Raw genomic sequence first — 17,671 nt, forward strand, 5'->3', positions numbered from 1 at the left:
TATTTAAAGCAATATATTTTGGAGCATCACAACATTCTATGTAAATGTGCTGACCGCTCTCACATGTAAATGTTTGGCATTGTCGAGAAAAGACCAATTTAAAAGTACACCAGCAAAGTAGCATTATTTGCTGAGTAGGTGTTTCCACTAGGATGGATCTAAGAAAAAACGAACCGGCGCATGTTCATGAAGTTGAATACATACCGAGGTTCAAAGGGAACAAGAAGGAGACTGTGATGTATGAAGGTGAAAGATATGCTGGTGATGTCCATAGTAGTGCAGATACATAGTGTTCGGTCCCCAAGTAGTATTTTGGTACTAGCTAAGAATGACCATGACCTGCATCTGACTTGTCCGAGGGTTCAAAGTGTAAGCTTATGTTGCAACAGGTTAGTGGCAGTAGAGTCTTGCATATTGCATTTTTATTTGCTAGCCGTCACTCGCAGCAATACATTACATGAGGGGCAAATAGTATTGCAAAATATACTACAGTAAATTTTATCTCTTGATGAACACCGAGATGTGTTATGCACTCAAATAGATCTGTTAGGCGGAGCCCTAAGAGGGGCGTCGTCCGCTAACGTTCGTGACGTAACCGGAAGGATCCGGTATAGCAAGTGAGACTGGCGACGACGAGTCGGCAGCGATCACAGTACACGCGTGTCACGTGACTTCGTAGACGGATGTCTGTGAAGTCGCTCAAGGTAAGGACTGTCTTGTCCGTATGATGAGGTCGATCGAGGTAGACTTAGTCGCGATGAGCAACTAAGAAAAGATACTAGAGACTGAAGCCAAAGGGGCGTTCAGAGAGGAGTATGTTCCAGGGAAGATTGAGTAGATTCAAGTTAGAGAATCTAGTACAGGGTGACCGACTACTTATACTAAGTGGAGAGGGTTAAGGGCAAGGCTACCGCACAGTAGGTAAGGGTAAAGGGGAAACGAGAATGGTATAGGTGCGTTGGCAACATAGCCGGATTAGTGATGGGTGGTCGAATGTGGAATGAGACCGAGAAACGTTGGAACGATCCAACGGTAAGAATACAACGTGCGGGAATCCGCAGTCAGAGAGAACAGAAAGAGGAAAGCCACATTGGTGGCACGAGTCAGACCGAGTCATAGGTGCGGGACCACATTGGTGGTCGAATCAAGGGAGGAACGTGCGTGCACGTGCATAGAGGCGGGCGATGCGAGGGATGGGAACTGGTCCCGAGGATCCGGTCAACGGAAAGTCGGTAAAGGAGGACGAGCCGGTAGATGGTGAGGGCGAGGATGAAGGGAAAATGATAGGGGGGCCACGTGACTGATGTTACTTGTAACAACATGTTCGCCACGCTAGAATTGAGTTACAGATCGACGCTGGGCAGCCTAATGGAATCCGTGCTGAGTCCTTGCTGCTACTACTAGTAAGGCTAGCGAGGAACAACTTCAGTTGAACAAGCAGTAAGTACCCGTCAATTGTTCCCTTCCTTTTTGGTGATGAATCGAGTCAGTCAGAAAATTGGAAAGAAGCCTCATCATAAGCAACAACCTATATCTCCCGAATTCCTTGCGACGCCTGTAGAAACAGGTCACTCCTGGCTTCAAGTGGGGTGCTTCGAATGCATGAGTCATGATCCTGGTGTGTGTCAATAAAATTTCAATGTGTTTTCAGAGGTGACGGGGGTCGTAGAATGCTGTACACTGTCAGGTGCTCGTACCATATTCAATTCTAGCGAACTGAAATTTTTTGGACGAGTAACAGGTACGCTAGACTCGAGCATAACCATCAGACCATTCGCTTGGCTTAGGTTCTTAACTTCTATTTTTGGTTCCACTGCTTTGGCACACAATTCCTAATAGAGGAACGAGCTCGACTCACATTTGGGCTGTCGCCCGAGACTTCTGTTTTGGAATGTGATTCATTATGTCACTTTAACTGCTTGTTTCTAGACCTGGACCGCTGCGTAGAACTCGCCAGTCTATCGGATGGAGTCGCTGCATTATTGTGATCATCTGAATCAATTTAACATCTGACCATTCTAGTTTAATGGCCCCTATTACTCTCTACGGGGGCAATGGGGCGGCCTCATTCAAAGGGAGTCGTGAGTCAATTTGATTGTGACCTTGAACAGAATCCTACTAAAGAGTATGCAATCATATTTTACGTTCAGGCTACCATTCGAGTCAGGCTGCTCAATTTCTAGCCATGATTCCTCCACTGAGTCACCAGTGGCAACTCGGTCACAGTGTCGATGAACAGTTTGAGAATCCTGAGAGTACTACTAACAGCGGCGGGTCTCCAGAAATGACTCTCGGTGACTTGGACTCTGAGGAAGATTACAGTATCACGGAAAGCACGTACTTTGACACTTCCACAATGCAGGCCCTGGACAATTCAGACTGGCAGCAGTTGCAGTGGTGGACAAGCTTAATGGAGTCACCACTGCCGCAGGAAGCTGATCAGGATGATGACTTCTCGTCCATGGCGCTAGCACATCCCAACTATGCACATTTTTACAGAGAAACCGGGCAATCTCAGCCTACCTCCTACTCTCAGGCTTCCCAGTCAGGTGGATTTGATTGGGATGCTGAAATAGCAGCAACAGAGTCGTATTACAACCAGACTGGTTTTGTCGACACACCTGTGGCAGCAACCAGTGGAGGTCACCTTGCCCACGACTCAGAGATGCCGCAGGCTTCGGGAAGTTCACAGAGAGACGGTCGTGAGATGAACTCCCATCTATCTACCACACGCTTCGATCCTCCACTGCGATCAAATCGATATATGCCTTATTCCATCCCATCTAGGTCTCTTCGACCTCGTGCTAGCCCGATCCATGATCAGGGTGACATGAATGAGGGGTCTTCTTACTCTCTGATGTCCACCACACCCATTCCTACCGCGATAACACTACCGCAGCTTGTCACGGTGATACCTCAGATCCTACTGCCACCTGTGGCACCTCAGGTCCTACCACCGCCTGTCGTACCTCCTGTAGCACCACCAGCACCCACCGACATCATATTTGGTCCCGAAGTTTTGTCGCAGGTGCAGTCGCGGTCCTGGGAACTTATGAAGACACAGGTAGTCCAAGATTCCTTCTTGATGCTATCGAGCACCAGTATAACCTTAGCACGACAAAGTCTCGACCAGACGGTGTCGAGTTATAACCATTGTAAGTGCGACAACTCATTTACTCAATACCGACAGCTGATACAGAGAGCAGCTGACATCACCGAATGGAGCAGGGGTGTCGCAGCGCAAGCACACGTAGTCAAAATGTCCAACACTGTCAAGAATCTACGGGACAGTATCAAGAGCATCGTATGGATCCATGTTATTTCGGCTTATGCGCTACTCAACGCGTTGACCTTGCAAACGCAAACGGAGATAGGGATCATCATCCAAAACCTCCTTCAGCATAACAACTTCCTTTATGGAAATATCAATGTGAGTAATTGGGTCTCATCTTCTTCACAACTGTTCTTACGGCGAATCAGGTGGGAGGACAACTTGTAAGAGTGCCCTTTGGGCACCCCACAGTACGGGACTTCATAAGGCACCTACTGTTTCATGATCCCAATTATCAGCGCTATACCAGTGGTCCCACAAGAAACATATGAGCCCTGCTGGCACTCATGTGTACACTATTTGCACGGGCGTTGAATCAATTCTCTACTGGCATTTTCATGGATGACACCTTTGAATTGAATGCCCCCAGGCAGGCATATCACAGGACGCTAACTGACCTCTATGATTCTATGTTGGAGGAGGAATGCCTTGTGCTGATTGCAGACATTTACACCTGTGGGGGGCACTAGAAGTTGACTTAGGCGAGTCGGATGTGTGACCTCCGAGTCAGTGACTCGGTGTACTTAATGTTAATACTCAAATAACGGCAGCTCTGAGTTGGATGAAAGCGGTTTCAATGTACTTTATATTTTCACCAACTACAATGATGTACATGGTTTCTTTACTACTACTGTTAGCATCATTATCATTACTGGAACGGTTACTAGTAGTACTGGCTTCATTGCAAAATTTCCGACAATCACTGGCTGCCAGTCTCAGGCTGGTCCATGCTAACGGTAGTACTATGTCCTGTGGGAACTATTACTATCATATATTGACATGTGTCATGGGCCAGACTCGTGCGTAACGTGCATGGTGTCTCACTGTGAACATCCGACGCGACGAGTCATCTTGATAGACTCGGATTGTCCAGTCCGAGTCTGACGAGTCAGTTTCATCACCTAGTAAATTCAGTTGCACAGAAACCGACTCGGCTTTCAAGTTGCGGCCGCCACATTCTTCTAAATCGATTCCATCCAGACTCAGACTTGTCCGACAGGGACAACTTGAAAGCTATCATGATTCTGATCATCCGACGAGCAGACTTGACTTTGCAGCCAGGTGGGTGCGGCCATCCATATGCAGCCATCACCGTGTTCAAGCCCAGTGAAAAGTCCTTGAATATGGAATAATCAAAGTAGCAATTTGTAAATCGAGTGTAATGATCGTTGAGAACCATGAAAACGGGAACAATTCACACGCTTAGCTTGCACTTCGCAATGTCAATCTCGTCCTTTGCAAGACATCGCACGAATGCCTCGCAATATTAATGTCCTTGCAAATTTGCATGACAAACTGCAATATGCACGATGCAGAGCTGGGAAATCATGCAAAGTCCATTTGCATCTTTCTCCAGCCCAACTGCCGTGTGTCTCTGAGTCCTCCCAAGCCTTCTTACCACTACTACTACTATGCCTAGAGCCCCCAAAGTACAGGAATCGTCTGCAACTGCTTCTGCTACTGCTATGGTGTTCTCACCAAAGTCAGTAAGAAAACCTATGACAAACACACACCATTTTGAACACCTCCACAACAACCCCAGTTCAGCCAAAGTTTTCGTGGATTATCTCCAAGGTCATCGCCCTCTGTGGAAAAAGACAGTTCCAAAATGCGATGAAAGCATTTGACCTCGCATTCATGTACGTGGACGCAGACTTGAACAAAACTCGCCTTTCACTCTTGATCAAGGTATGTCAATTGTGTCTTGTGTGCTCGCTACTTATGCAACAGCTGTCAGGTCGTCGCCCTTTTCAATGCAAACCAACGTGACGAGGCAATTCTACGCGTCCAAGAGCTAGCTACCACTCGTCCAAGTGTGAATCCTCTTGCATGTGATATCGTGGAAGTGAGTGCTTTTGGTACAATCAACTCCTGATTCATATGTCGATGCTGATTTTACGAACCTAGTGTTACGCTGACCGTCGGTCGGCGTGTGCGAACTAGGATAGGTCTTCTCAGCGACGACTCGAGTGAGTCTACTGAAGCTGAGCGTGGTCTAGCCTTGACGGAACGTCAAGGATTCCTCCGGCGATCTCAGGTAAGATGGCGCTCGTCGAGATGCAGGGCTAGCGGATACGTGCTAAGTCGTATGGGGGCGACTTAGAAGTGCGGTCTCACACAAGGAAGCTGGTAAGCTTAGATGAGCAAGTTCTGGGGATGAACCTAGTAGATTAAAGTGAAGTATAATCTACAACAATGTGTCTACTTATACATAGTATATGTAAGTGTTCAAGCTCAGTCTATAATCTATAGTATATCGGTAATCTAAGATAGCTAGACATGAGGTTAGATAAAGTACATGAGGCTTAACCTCTGATCATACATGCAGCGCCAAGTGCGACTGCGCAATCAACAGGAGGCGCATGGAAGCGCTCCAGGTTTCCTACATGAGGCGCCAAGGGCGCTCCGGATCTTCATGAAGCGTCATGCTGTATACATGCGCTGATCTAGGGAGTCCATGAGGCGTACAGCCTCCATGGGTCAGGTACAAGGCCATCTAGGCCAGGGGCGGGGTCATAGCGCCAGGCGGGGTCGTAGCGGTCCAGACCACTGTCTTTCTAGGTGCAGGTGGCGCACCGCCGCGCGGGGAGTCTAGCAGAGCGGGGGCAGGCGTAGGGAGAGCTGGGGCTCTAGTAGGTGTTACAGATCCCTGTAACACCTAGCATTTCAGGCTTATTCCCACATCCAAGTGGGAATGAATGCATTAGACGACGCACGTCACAATTATCTGCACTTCGTTATTGCTCTTACGTGGAATATGACTCACTGTTGCATTCAAAGTAAGTAATTTTCTATCAAAAAAGTGGCCACAAGTCTCAAACTTGTTCTCGACATGGAGTTCTGTATCCACGTTCTTCTAAAAAAACCCTGAAGTCGGATATAGTTTCAAACCTGTTTTGATTTCTCTGACTTGCTTGATGGCACCGGCAAGAAGTATGTGTCACTCCTCTGGGCTACGGAAGTTCTGTTCATCCTTGCATTTCAGATATGCTCCCCACATAGTCAACACTATTTGGGTTGGCACTGATCAACCCTTTTGACTGTAGGTGCCAAATCCACCAAAATCACGCCTTTTTTCCTAACCCCTGAAATGAAATTGAGGTGGAAGAAGATCATAGGCCATCCAAACCCAGTAAGAGGGCTCCCGGCCAGTGAAACCTAATTTTACCTATGACCAATCAAATTCATTGGCACCGGACGAGCCTGAGTCTACCTGCCAGAGGTTGGTTTCCACTGTGGTGATTGAGAAGCTAGTAGTACGCGTCGTGTTGTCAATGGTGAGAATGTGATTAGAAGGAAGGAAGGATTGGCGATGAGACCTGTGCGCTTGTATCTGCCCCCATAAACGTGCGTCAGAAATGGCTTGTTCGTTGAGGAACTCGACTCGCTTACTACGTCTCGCAGGTGCTCGTAAATTCAAGCGTTGTAGGGTCGTTCTGAGGCGCCAGTACCCTTCTCTCCTATCAGCTCCCTTTTACCAGCAAAATGAGGCGCTCGCCAAGCAATCCACTTTCCCAAGCCATCCTTGGCGTGCTCGCCCACATCTCTTGAGGCTCGTGAAAAGAATTGGCAGTGGACTCGGAAGGGCTGGACTGGAGATGGGGAAAGTGCCAAGAATCGGATATCAAAGGACTTGCATTGAAGTCCAACTAGTGCTATTATGATGGTGGCGCTGATCTTTGGGTGCGTGATTTTTTCAGATATGATGGCATGCACTGGTCACTTAATTCTGAGTCATCTAGTACTAATACTGCTGCAGGCCAATTTCGGAAGTCATGTACGCACTTGGCCATTGGCCCGGGTGTACGCAATCCATACACAAACTATTCTTGAATGTCACAGTACTTACTATTCTCCGCTGAGGACTCGAACGAGTCAGACTTGAGACTACCAGGTCAAGTCTAGCTTACTCTCCTCCATCAAATGATTTTGAATTCAAGTTCCATACCGACAATATCTGTCCCTAGCAGCATAGGACTGAGCACTCATTCAAGTTGGTTTGGCAGGTGGCCCCCGGGGGCCTGTCAAGCCGTGAGAGTGTATTTTGTGTACGTACTACTATGACTGTGACTAGTACGACTCCGAGACTCGAATTTCAGCCTGCTGCAGTGCGGCAGCCTGTCACGACTCTGACTTGTCAAGCCTTGAATGCGCGAAAAGCTTCTATGCGTCGTGCTTCTTTTTCTCTTCATTGATCTAATGTCATTCTGCAACACTGCGGGCTGCTTCTGGCAGAGCAACGGCAGCAACAGTCAAGGCCTAAGTAGGCATCGCGCAACATGCAAATACCACCTTCACTCCAGCGTCTTAGCCAGCCAGATCTCCTGGGAGTCTGGCACGATTGGCGATGACACCACTGGCACTGTCGGGCTCAACCAGTTCAAGTTCTGAGTCGGTAAGCACTCCTTAGAGAGTTATCCACGAGAAATTCTGACAGTTCAATGATTATCGCACCTTGCTAGAAAATACTGCCTGTTTATTGTATGTCAGTCACCCGCTCAAAACCTGTTGTTCCGTGCCCATCGTTATGGTCAAATACTGGCAGACACCAAACACTGGCTAGCAAAGCACCTATTAGTCACGGTACCGGCGCAGAGCAGCAATCCAGTACTGATAATGATAGGTTCTCAAACGCATTCGAGGCTAATTCTGCTTTAGGTGTGTCCTGTTTGAGTCACCCACTGAGATGGTTAACTAATAACTCACTCAATTTTGCTCATCAGAAGAACCTCCACACCTTCAAAGACGAACACCAAGAGATTTTGAGGATGTTCCTCTTCCCGACAAGGACACCGATAGCTCGTATGATGTCGATACTTCGCCTATTCGAAATCCAGCCTTGCCTCAGTCTAGAATCCAGAGAGTCCTATTGATATTACATGACGCACTTCAAACCCCCTTCAATTCTCTTGGAATTTGCCTGACTGTATCCCCGTCGCCCATCGTTTGAGCCGAATAAATTCATATCGTCCTAACTACTTTTGACTACATGTCCAACAGCCACGCAAGAGGCTGATTCAGACACCCTCCCACCTCCATACCCTTTTCAAAACATGACAATTTATTGACTCATGTCTTGGATGAATTCTGGCAGCAATAAGAAATCCGAGCTTGAAGTTGCCCGTCTCATCAAGGAAGTGATGCTAGCGGAGGACTTTGACGCAAAGCATCTGGAGAACTTCTCGGTGAGGGGAAGTTTATGGAAATTGGACAACGTTCACAGCGGAAGCAAGGTTGAGTTTCCAGATGACTGGACCCATACCACTATCACCATCAAAATTCCTACAAAATTGAAGGAGGAGGATGGGCGACTTTTTTCTGTTCCAGGGTTTCATTTTCGCCCCCTCATCGACGTAATTCGGTCCGCTTTCACTGATATCCAGGTGAGTGCGTTTCATCTGTCACCTTTCAAGCGTCTGTGGAAGGATCCATTAGACGGCCATGAAGAGCGAATCTTTGACGAGCTGTATACCTCCAACTCTTGGCTGGATACCCAAGACGAACTGCAAAAGCTCCCAAGAGAGCCCGGATGTGCACTGGAACGGGTGATTGCTGGTCTCATGTTTTTTTCGGATGCTACGCACTTGGCAAATTTCGGAACAGCAAAGGCCTGGCCCCTCTATATGTACTTTGGAAACCTCATGAAGTATGCTCGCTCTGCACCAAAGTCTGGCGCATGTCACATTGTTGGATTTCTACCTTCAGTGAGTTCTCCTACTTTGCTCTTCAGTATCAATATTGAAAATATTGCCCATCAGCTACCTGATAAGATTAAAGATGTTTTTAGCTGTTTGCCGCGCATATCCAAAAGTGGCATGGCTGCGCTTCACACCCACTGCAGATGTGAATTATTTCATGGATGCTGGGACGTCTTGCTAGACGAAGGCTTTCTTCATGCATACCATCATGGTATTGTCCTGAAATGTGCTGATGGTGTGTTGCGCAGGATATTTCCTCGAATATTCACGTACTCGGCCGATTACCCCGAAAAGTGTGTTCTGTCTCTCACTGATGAACTAATTATTTGACGAGTCGCAGGGTTTTAATTGCCACTATTAAGGACATGGGCTCATGCCCGTGTCCTCGTTGTTTCACACCGAAGAGCATGTTTACTTCTCTTGGTCTCCTCAGGGACATGCGGAGCTGGATATCCAATCTTCGAGTCTACGTCACGACTAACATTGTTAGGGCACGAGAATTTATTCATTGGGGGGAAAATACTGTGGATGGTAAGAAGGTTGAAGAAATGCTTGGCGGGGGCTCTTGGGCACCTATCCTAGTAAGTGTGAAGTCTGTCTTTCGTGCCGGCTCACACGAGTTACTTACAGAATAAATTTGTCGAGAGGCTGGGGGCACTGGGCCTTAACCCATTTCAGATACTCATCATGGACTTGATGCACGAGTGCGAGTTGGGTACTTGGAAGGCGCTATTCACTCACCTCATTAGGATTCTGTATGCACTTCCGAATGGAAATCAGCTGGTCACAATCGTAGACTCAAGGTAAGTGGAGTTTGCAGATTGCCTCTCAGTATCTCTTAACAAGCAGCAAACTCTATCCCATCATAGATTTCAGCAAATCCCAACTTTCGGCAATGGGGTAATCAGAATGTTTGCTAATAACACATCCGAGATGAAGAGACTCGCGGCACAAGATTTTGAAGACATATTGCAGGTGCCTACTGCTTTACTCGACTACTTATACCTAGTTCGCTGATGGCCTCTCCTCAGTGTGCAATACCTGTGTTCGAAGGGCTGTTTCCCGCTAGCCATGACATGGTGGTGCAGTCTCTGTTGTTTAGATTCGCTCAGTGGCATGCACTTGCCAAGTTAAGAATTCATTCAGAATCAACACACTCTTTTTTCAAGGACACATTTAAGAAGCTCTCAAAGCAATTGTGAAAGTTTTGTGACTTTACCTGCACCGTATCCGACACTGTGGAATTGCCGAAAGAGAAGGCAGCTTGTCAATGAAGGGTCGCCCAGCATGCTGGACCTAATAGTATCTTTTCGGATTCTGGGAGACCAAGAGTGAAAATATTCAATTTGAGCACCTACAAATTCCACGCAATGGGAGATTACCTGCGAACAATTAAGCTCTTTGGTACTACTGATTCATTCACCACTCAGATCGTAAGCATCATTTCCTATCCTCAAGGATGCTTCGAAACTTACTTTATTGGCTAGGGAGAGCTGGCCCATAGGGCCCTTAAAGCATTTTATCCACTAACTAGCAAAGTAGATACTCCAGCACAGCTAGCAAAGCACAAGCACAGACATCGGGTACTATGGCAAGCTGCGGAAGCAGCAGGTACCTCTTCCTCAAACCAACAATCACCAGCTGATTCTCACACTTCATCATTGTCCAAAGACCATCATTTCATCGCGATCAATGGCAACAATCCGGTGTCTTTGTTCATATTCCTCCGGGAGCACAATGGCAACCCAGCTACCAAGGTAAAACTAGCATTTCTTTTCAGCTGGTCATTGGTCTGCTGATGATGGTTTTCAGGACTTTATCCTGAAACTCAAGGATCACCTTTTGTATAGGCTAAAGAAATTAGATGTCACTCATTGTGACCGCACGTTCACAGATGAGGAATGAAACTCGCTCATTATTCCTAACAACACAATCTACTCGGTCCAGACAATGCAAATATACTACACTACCTATGATATGAGGCGCGAATATGATACTATCAACCCCAGGACACATGCAGATGTCATGGTACTTTCAGGAGAAACCTCACCAAGCCACCCATACTGGTATGCTCGTGTGCTAGGTATATATCACATCGACGCGTGGCTCGAAGGGGTTGGTCGAACCGAGAAACAACACATCGATGTTCTGTACGTTAGGTGGCTTGCACCATTTGCATCTTCAGACTACGAGTTGGGCATACAGCACGCTCGCCTTCCCAAATTGGCCTTTGTGGAGGAATCGGACCACAATGCATTTGGATTTCTTAATTCAGGCCAAGTGATTCGCAGAGCTCATCTGATTCCTGCCTTCGTGTCAGGGCGCGGTGTAAGTTCACTTCGCTACGGAAAATTATTGGCACGTCCCAAAGAGGAATTAACTGACTGGGAAGCATATTATGTTGGGATGTGAGTGTAATGTGTCTTCTTCCTGCTTAATGTCTCTTACCTGTTCGAGCTAGTTTTGTCGATCGGGATATGTTCCTGCATTATACATCCCTAGGTGTAGGACACCCAGTGGCTTTGCAGAAGATTGTCAGAGACTGTTTTGGTCTCGAGCCAGCTGCACTGGCAGTAGAAGCTATGGACGTCGATGAAGATGGAAGTGATAATGAGGGTCATGATGAGTGATGGATGGATGATGGCCTTGGCGGAGAGGAATCAGATGCCCTTGAAGGTATTGGCATTGAGAAAGAGGGAGACAAAGGAGAGGGAGACAAAGTAGAGGAGGACAAAGGAGAGGAGGACAAAGGAGAGGAAGACAGGGAGGAGTTTGATGACTCGGATGAGCCTGATGACCTCTCATTTTGAGATAGGAAATATTTTTCCGACATGTCACGTCATTCTCATATAATACGTTCTTTGCTGGCGCACCAATCTTACTCTCCAATTGATTCTCTGTTGCAACTTACCGTACTCAGTGAATTTGTGGCCATCTACGCTAACATAAGCTCAGGTAACTCTAGGTACCTCAATGGCTCAACTACCAATGAAACAAAAACATTCTGTGAATGCAAACCAACGTCTGAAATTAAAGCAAAGCTTGCAAACTTGTTGGTAATAGGTACACATAAGTGTCCAAAGACTTATATGCCACCCTATCATCAGAAGGAACGGCATTGAGTCAGAGATCTTATATGTCGTGAAAACGGGTAGTATAGTCACATGCCTGAGCGACTACCTGCCCAAGTGTGGGAAGAAATGAACATGGCACACTGGATTTGCACTGGATGCATCGATGAGCGACAAACTTCAATAGTCGGAAGTGTCGTCCTCATTGCGCACGACATGGCTGTATTGGCCATCATCTCCTGGATTTGAATTCAGGTAAGACTTCCTAAGCTGTGATTTTGCACGCCTCACAGAGTAAGACAGATTCTTTATCACAGGGCAAATGCACGGAGGCACACAAATTTGCCTTGCCCACGACTCAGAGAGCCGGCCGTGAGATGAACTCCCGTCTATCTATCACATCGATACACGCCTTATCCCATCCCAGCTAGGTTTTTTCAATCCCGTGCTAGCCCGATCCCCACTGATCAGGGTGACTGTTGGGGGAGGGTCTGAAGCCCACTATGCCCTTTCCTACCACGATAGCAACTTGTCAGTAATACCTCGGACCCTACAACTGCCTGCCGTACCTCCTGTAGCAGCACCACCAGCGTCTCAGGATCAAGTTCATGAATGATTGGAGTCCCCCCAATTGGTTGAATATACAATGTCATTCGTGTCACTAAACATGCCTTCTTGTCTCCTCAAACACTAAGGATCCTGTGGTCAGGATCAAGTTCATGAATGATTGGAGTCTCCCCAATTGGTTAAATATACAATGCCAGTTGATCAACCTTTGGAATATTATTCACATTTGCCAATGCTGACCAGAATGCACTGACTTACTCCATAAAGGTCATTTGATGATTACGTGCCATGACATTAGTTCCCAAAGGCTTTGCCAGAAGAAGATTTCTCTTGAAGTGTTTTGAGTCCGGCACCAAGTTGTGAGTCTTCAGCTGCATGCTGACATTTGATACCATTCTTATCTGTTCACCGATTTACTGATGTGCATCTTGGTGTTTGGTCTTGAAGTTGTGTCGCAGATCAGTTGCTGGCCCGGGAACTTATAAAGATAGAGATAGTCTAACCGTCCTTCCTAATGTCATCGACTGCCAGTGCAACCTTGGCACGACAAAGTCTCGACCAGACGTGTCGAATTATAACAATGGTAAATGCGACAGCATCTACTCAATCCTGACAGCTGATAACGAGAGCAGCTGACATCACCGAATAGAGCAAGGGTGTCAAAGTGCAAGCATGCATGAGGTTTCGGTTAAGGACTGAAGGTAAAGCTTTTCAATACACCCGGTCAGTGCAGATCATGCTCTTTGCGGCATTGAAGATGTAGGTGTGGTCTCCATCACACCTGTTGTTCCCACGTACCTGATCTAATTAGATGTGACAGCTGGGTGTGATGGCGTATCTAAGTTGATATGTTTCTGCCTCTTCCCGCCCAAATGAATAATTAGTCGATAAAGGAGGGTCTTTAGAACTGTAGAAGGTGCTGGGTAGGGTAGGTACGTATGAGGGCCTCGGCTATATCCCTCTCCGAGTGCCTGGGTGCCATATTTGGAACTACGGCTATTATTATCACCGGCGGCTGTCCTAAATAGGCCATGTCATCACACAAACCTTTGTGCTCGCTGTGCACGACAGCGAGCTCATGTATCTCACCAAGGAGAGCACGGATGTGGGGGAGACTTTGATAGACATGTAGCTAGAGGTATATACATGTAATTGCAAAGGGAATAACAGGGTTTTTGAGCTCAAAACATTGCAAAAGCTAACTACCTCAAGTTAAACTTTGTCCTCGCTGCTCTCCTCCTCCTCAGATGAGTCAATGAACTCGGCGCTCTTTGGAGCCTGTGCTGATGACCCTGGTGCTCGCGCCCGCTTTCTAGGAGGGGCATTCTCCTTCCCCTTTCATTTGTGAGGCACCCCAGCGTCGGCACACTTCTTGTGTGGTTTGCCAACCTTTTCTCCCCTCTTATGGCATGCATCCAGTAGAGCATGGAACTCGTCACGCTGATGGGGAGTCATGCGGAACCAGTGGCAGGAGCCATCCTTCAGCGCACCTCGAAGCTTGAGGAGAGCAGGGAGATCATTCACACTGGTGGGCGATTGAAAAACAACGCCTTCGGGCCAGCCCTTTATATCGATCGACAGCTTCTCCTTTATCGCGGTATCGAAATTTGTGTAGTTGATACGGATGTCGCGTCTCTTGGCTAAAGTCCCTAAACAGAAGAAGTCAATATTGGTTTCAGTAGGATAAGAAAAAGTGTACTAAGTCCTGAGTTGAGCAGGCGAGTACAGACGCGCTGCATGTTCTGCACTGTTTCACATTCGTCAATGTCTAATGTGATGTGAAAATCAGCCTACATACAAAGAAAGAATATACCATAAGAAATATAATGTACTTCGACCTATCATGCATGCCCATTGCTCCAGCTTCCATATGATCTCATTGGCCTCCACTTGCAGCACGTCCTCCCAGAAATCCATAATGTTGTTGGTCCCAAACCATGTGGCTTGTGTGGTGTCGTAAACATGACCACGAGAGGTGAATAGGCAAGCATATATCCCGGTTCTTACAGCGAGACCGTCAAGCTATATCTATGCAGTCAGTGGTAGAATCATTCGGAGTGAATACACCTTACCATTTTGAAGATGGTGTCTAGAGTTGACTGAACATCACGCATAGCCACCATATTTGTGGCACGCACGCTCATGTTGCGCAAGGCTCGGTGCTCACTGAGCTTGTCAACGAGCTCCTTCTTTTCCTCTTCTGTCAGATTTTGCATGTTCCTATTGTCCTTCACCATCTGACGGATCTCTCCAGGAGTATATTTGGCGCCCCACGGTAGATCTGGTGTGCTTGTGAGGCGCCAGTCCAATGTTCAAATAGATGTAAAACATTACCTTTATTTACTTCCTCAGCTTTGGCGTGCATAAGAGCATTCTCCAGTTGTGCACTTCGACTCGCTGTATAGTGCTTAGTGCCTCCCATCAGCTTCTTCACCTTCTCCACAGAGACGCCATGCTCCAGAGCAATCTCATTCATCCTCTGTGCCTGCTCCGCCAGAAGCTGCCGAATCGAACTGTGCAGTGCTTCCTCGGATTCTTTGCGTTGCTGGGAGGAGATTTTGTGAGATGCTCATTGAGCGTTCACACGTGCTTTCTGTGCAGGATTAAGTGGGACGCGTGGTTCAATGATGGGCCTGTTGGGATTTCTTGCTGCCCAAGATGAATTGTTGGCATCGGATGCGAGGCCCGTTGCTGCACCGACTAGAGCATCCTGTGTGTTAGTGTTACCTTGAACATGTTCAGTGTGCCATTGTGCAAGACTTTCCGGAGGTTGACTGATAGCGTGGTGTTGTGCAGGACCGTTGGCAGGTTGACTGTCTTGGGTCATGTGACCCGCGACCTGTAGATTCTCCAGTTGGCTGATATCGTTTTCAGTGTGGCATTGTCCAGGATTATCAGTGGCTTCTAAGAAATTATTGAGGGGAGGTAGTTGAGCGTACAGAGTTGGATCATCCCAGTTGATGTTGAGTGGAGGGAACGTGAAAGAGAAAGGAGCAGAAGTTTGGGACAATCCATCCCAAGTCTGGTATTGAGAGTGTCCTGTTCCGAAGTCTCCTGCCATTGTCAACTCTCGAGCACAGACAACAAGAAAAAAAAGTGTCCATCTTACCTGACTGACGCTGAGAGTATAGTGATCTGAAGTCTCCCAACATTGTCAACTCTAGAGTGCAAAAAATGAGAAAATGAAAGAAAAAACACGTCCATCTTACCTGACTGATGCTGAGCACCATTCTGCATTGAATCTTCTGAAGTTCCGCAACCAGAAAAGTCGAAATCATACATTGTGAAGAGATTGAATTGAGCACCTGCCAGTAGATGGAAGTAAACAAGGATGCGACGTGGTTTTCAAAACATGTCAATTTTCAGAAATTCATTAAATAATTGAACTACCTACAAGCCAGAATAACGGTAAACAAAGGTGCGATGTCCCTTTCAAAAACACGTCAATCTTTCAGAAATTCGTAAAATAAATAATTTACCTGCAGTCTATCATGATCGTCACGTGCACAAATGAGGAGAGGAGTCAGAGGACGTTCTCTCTGGTATGCCGAGGCAATGTACAAAGGTCTTCGAATTGAGCATCATTTTGGTGGAGGCATACAAGGCACTTGCATAGCAAGTACCCCGTTGTGGGCTATAATGTTTGTTGAAAGAAAAAGTGAGCATAACATTAGATGGGCGCCAGTGGCACATGTGACATACTGATGTCTGAGTATGGACTCGTGTGATTAACAGGGTGGAAGCACAATGTAAATTTATATTGGTAAGTCAGCAGGTAAGCAAAAAAAGAGGTGTTTACAAGCATACTGGTGAAGTTCATAGCGCTGCGGCCACGGCCAGTGGCTGAGAAACACGCCACGTTGAACTAATGTAGAAGTGCTGTTCCTCGACTCCTTAGACATATTGAGTGAGCACTAGGTATGAATACTCATGAGATGGCGGAAGAGAAGAGAACCTCAAGTTGGTGGAAACTTGACTTTCAACATGTGCTGACAGCAAGGCGTGTTCAGTTGATACTATTTTTAACACTATACTTGTGCCTTCGATTACAAATACTATGCTTCTGCCTTCATTTACGGTAGCAATCAATTATGTGACATCACATGTCGCATCCCACCATGTTCAATGTTCAACATCGCGTGTCACTGGTTAACCCTCCCAAGTTTCATCCCTCCCAAACCTCAGTCTACTCAGCCTACAACAATACTCAGACCCGTTTACAGCCACAAGCAGGCTTTGGGGTTTTGCACCTGGTTTGTTACCCATCCTTCATTCCTCCATACTAACCTTCCTCTCATCCTACTCCAGTGACTCAAGGCTGACTTTCTCCATATTTGCTTTCATGCTCACATCCAAGGTCATCTGTGACGACACTTACTCCACTCACCATCCGCTTTCACACTCACATCCAAGGTCATCTGTGATGACCCTTACTCCAGCAAGGTGAGCCTTGCCCAACTACATTCTTCCCTCTGCATTCTTCGCTCACCGTCTTTTCGTATCCACTTTCATGCTCGCATCCAAGGTCATCTGTGACGACACTTACTCCAGCAAGGTGAGCCTTGCCCAACTACATTCTTCCCTCCACATTATTTGCTCACCATCTTTTCATATCCACTTTCATACTCGCATCCAAGGTCATCTGTGACGACACTTACTCCACTCACCATCCGCTTTCATACTCGCATCCAAGGTCATCTGTGACGACACTTACTCCACTCACTGTCTTGTCGTACCCGAGGTCATCTCCAACGACATAGGGCATGTTCGAATCAAGGGAACTGCAAGGCTGTTACCATTCCATTTATACTTTTTGGAGACACTCTGATTTTCTTGTGATTTCGCTGTTTCGTGATAGTCATACCATTTCATGTGCCATGTATTATTGTTGCAATTTTATTGTGATTCGAGAACACATGAATGACGCTGGTTATCACTCACGACAAACCTGAAGGACAGCAAAGATACAATGCATGAATTTGCTAAATAGCGTCTAGGTAAAT

The 17,671-nt window shown here is 46.8% G+C and overlaps 3 protein-coding genes across 3 annotated transcripts; 2 read left to right on the forward strand and 1 right to left on the reverse strand.

Annotated features, from left to right (window-relative positions):
* Positions 1 to 1,476: 1,476 nt before the first annotated feature.
* F5147DRAFT_658245 (uncharacterized protein) lies at positions 1,477 to 3,603 on the forward strand (the record flags this gene model as incomplete). Its single annotated transcript, XM_041434407.1, has 7 exons — positions 1,477 to 1,618; positions 1,652 to 1,741; positions 1,930 to 1,984; positions 2,023 to 2,081; positions 2,151 to 3,155; positions 3,207 to 3,430; positions 3,481 to 3,603. The coding sequence occupies 7 exons, from the start codon at positions 1,477 to 1,479 to the stop codon at positions 3,601 to 3,603; spliced, it is 1,698 nt and encodes a 565-aa protein (XP_041286110.1).
* Positions 3,604 to 4,743: 1,140 nt separating this feature from the next.
* On the forward strand, positions 4,744 to 5,275 carry F5147DRAFT_780419 (uncharacterized protein; the record flags this gene model as incomplete). The annotated part of the gene is made up of 4 exons (XM_041442450.1): positions 4,744 to 4,818; positions 4,880 to 5,020; positions 5,070 to 5,177; positions 5,240 to 5,275. The coding sequence occupies 4 exons, from the start codon at positions 4,744 to 4,746 to the stop codon at positions 5,273 to 5,275; spliced, it is 360 nt and encodes a 119-aa protein (XP_041286111.1).
* Positions 5,276 to 13,880: 8,605 nt separating this feature from the next.
* F5147DRAFT_780422 (uncharacterized protein) lies at positions 13,881 to 15,950 on the reverse strand (the record flags this gene model as incomplete). The annotated part of the gene is made up of 9 exons (XM_041442451.1): positions 13,881 to 14,003; positions 14,058 to 14,317; positions 14,368 to 14,436; positions 14,501 to 14,690; positions 14,741 to 14,949; positions 15,003 to 15,213; positions 15,253 to 15,722; positions 15,778 to 15,828; positions 15,878 to 15,950. 9 exons carry the CDS (start codon positions 15,948 to 15,950, stop codon positions 13,881 to 13,883), a joined length of 1,656 nt encoding a protein of 551 aa, XP_041286112.1.
* Positions 15,951 to 17,671: the final 1,721 nt, after the last annotated feature.

This window comes from Suillus discolor (genome assembly GCF_016758755.1).
Source record: "Suillus discolor strain FC423 chromosome Unknown F5147scaffold_106, whole genome shotgun sequence".
In the NCBI taxonomy this organism is placed as follows: Eukaryota; Fungi; Basidiomycota; class Agaricomycetes; order Boletales; family Suillaceae; genus Suillus; species Suillus discolor.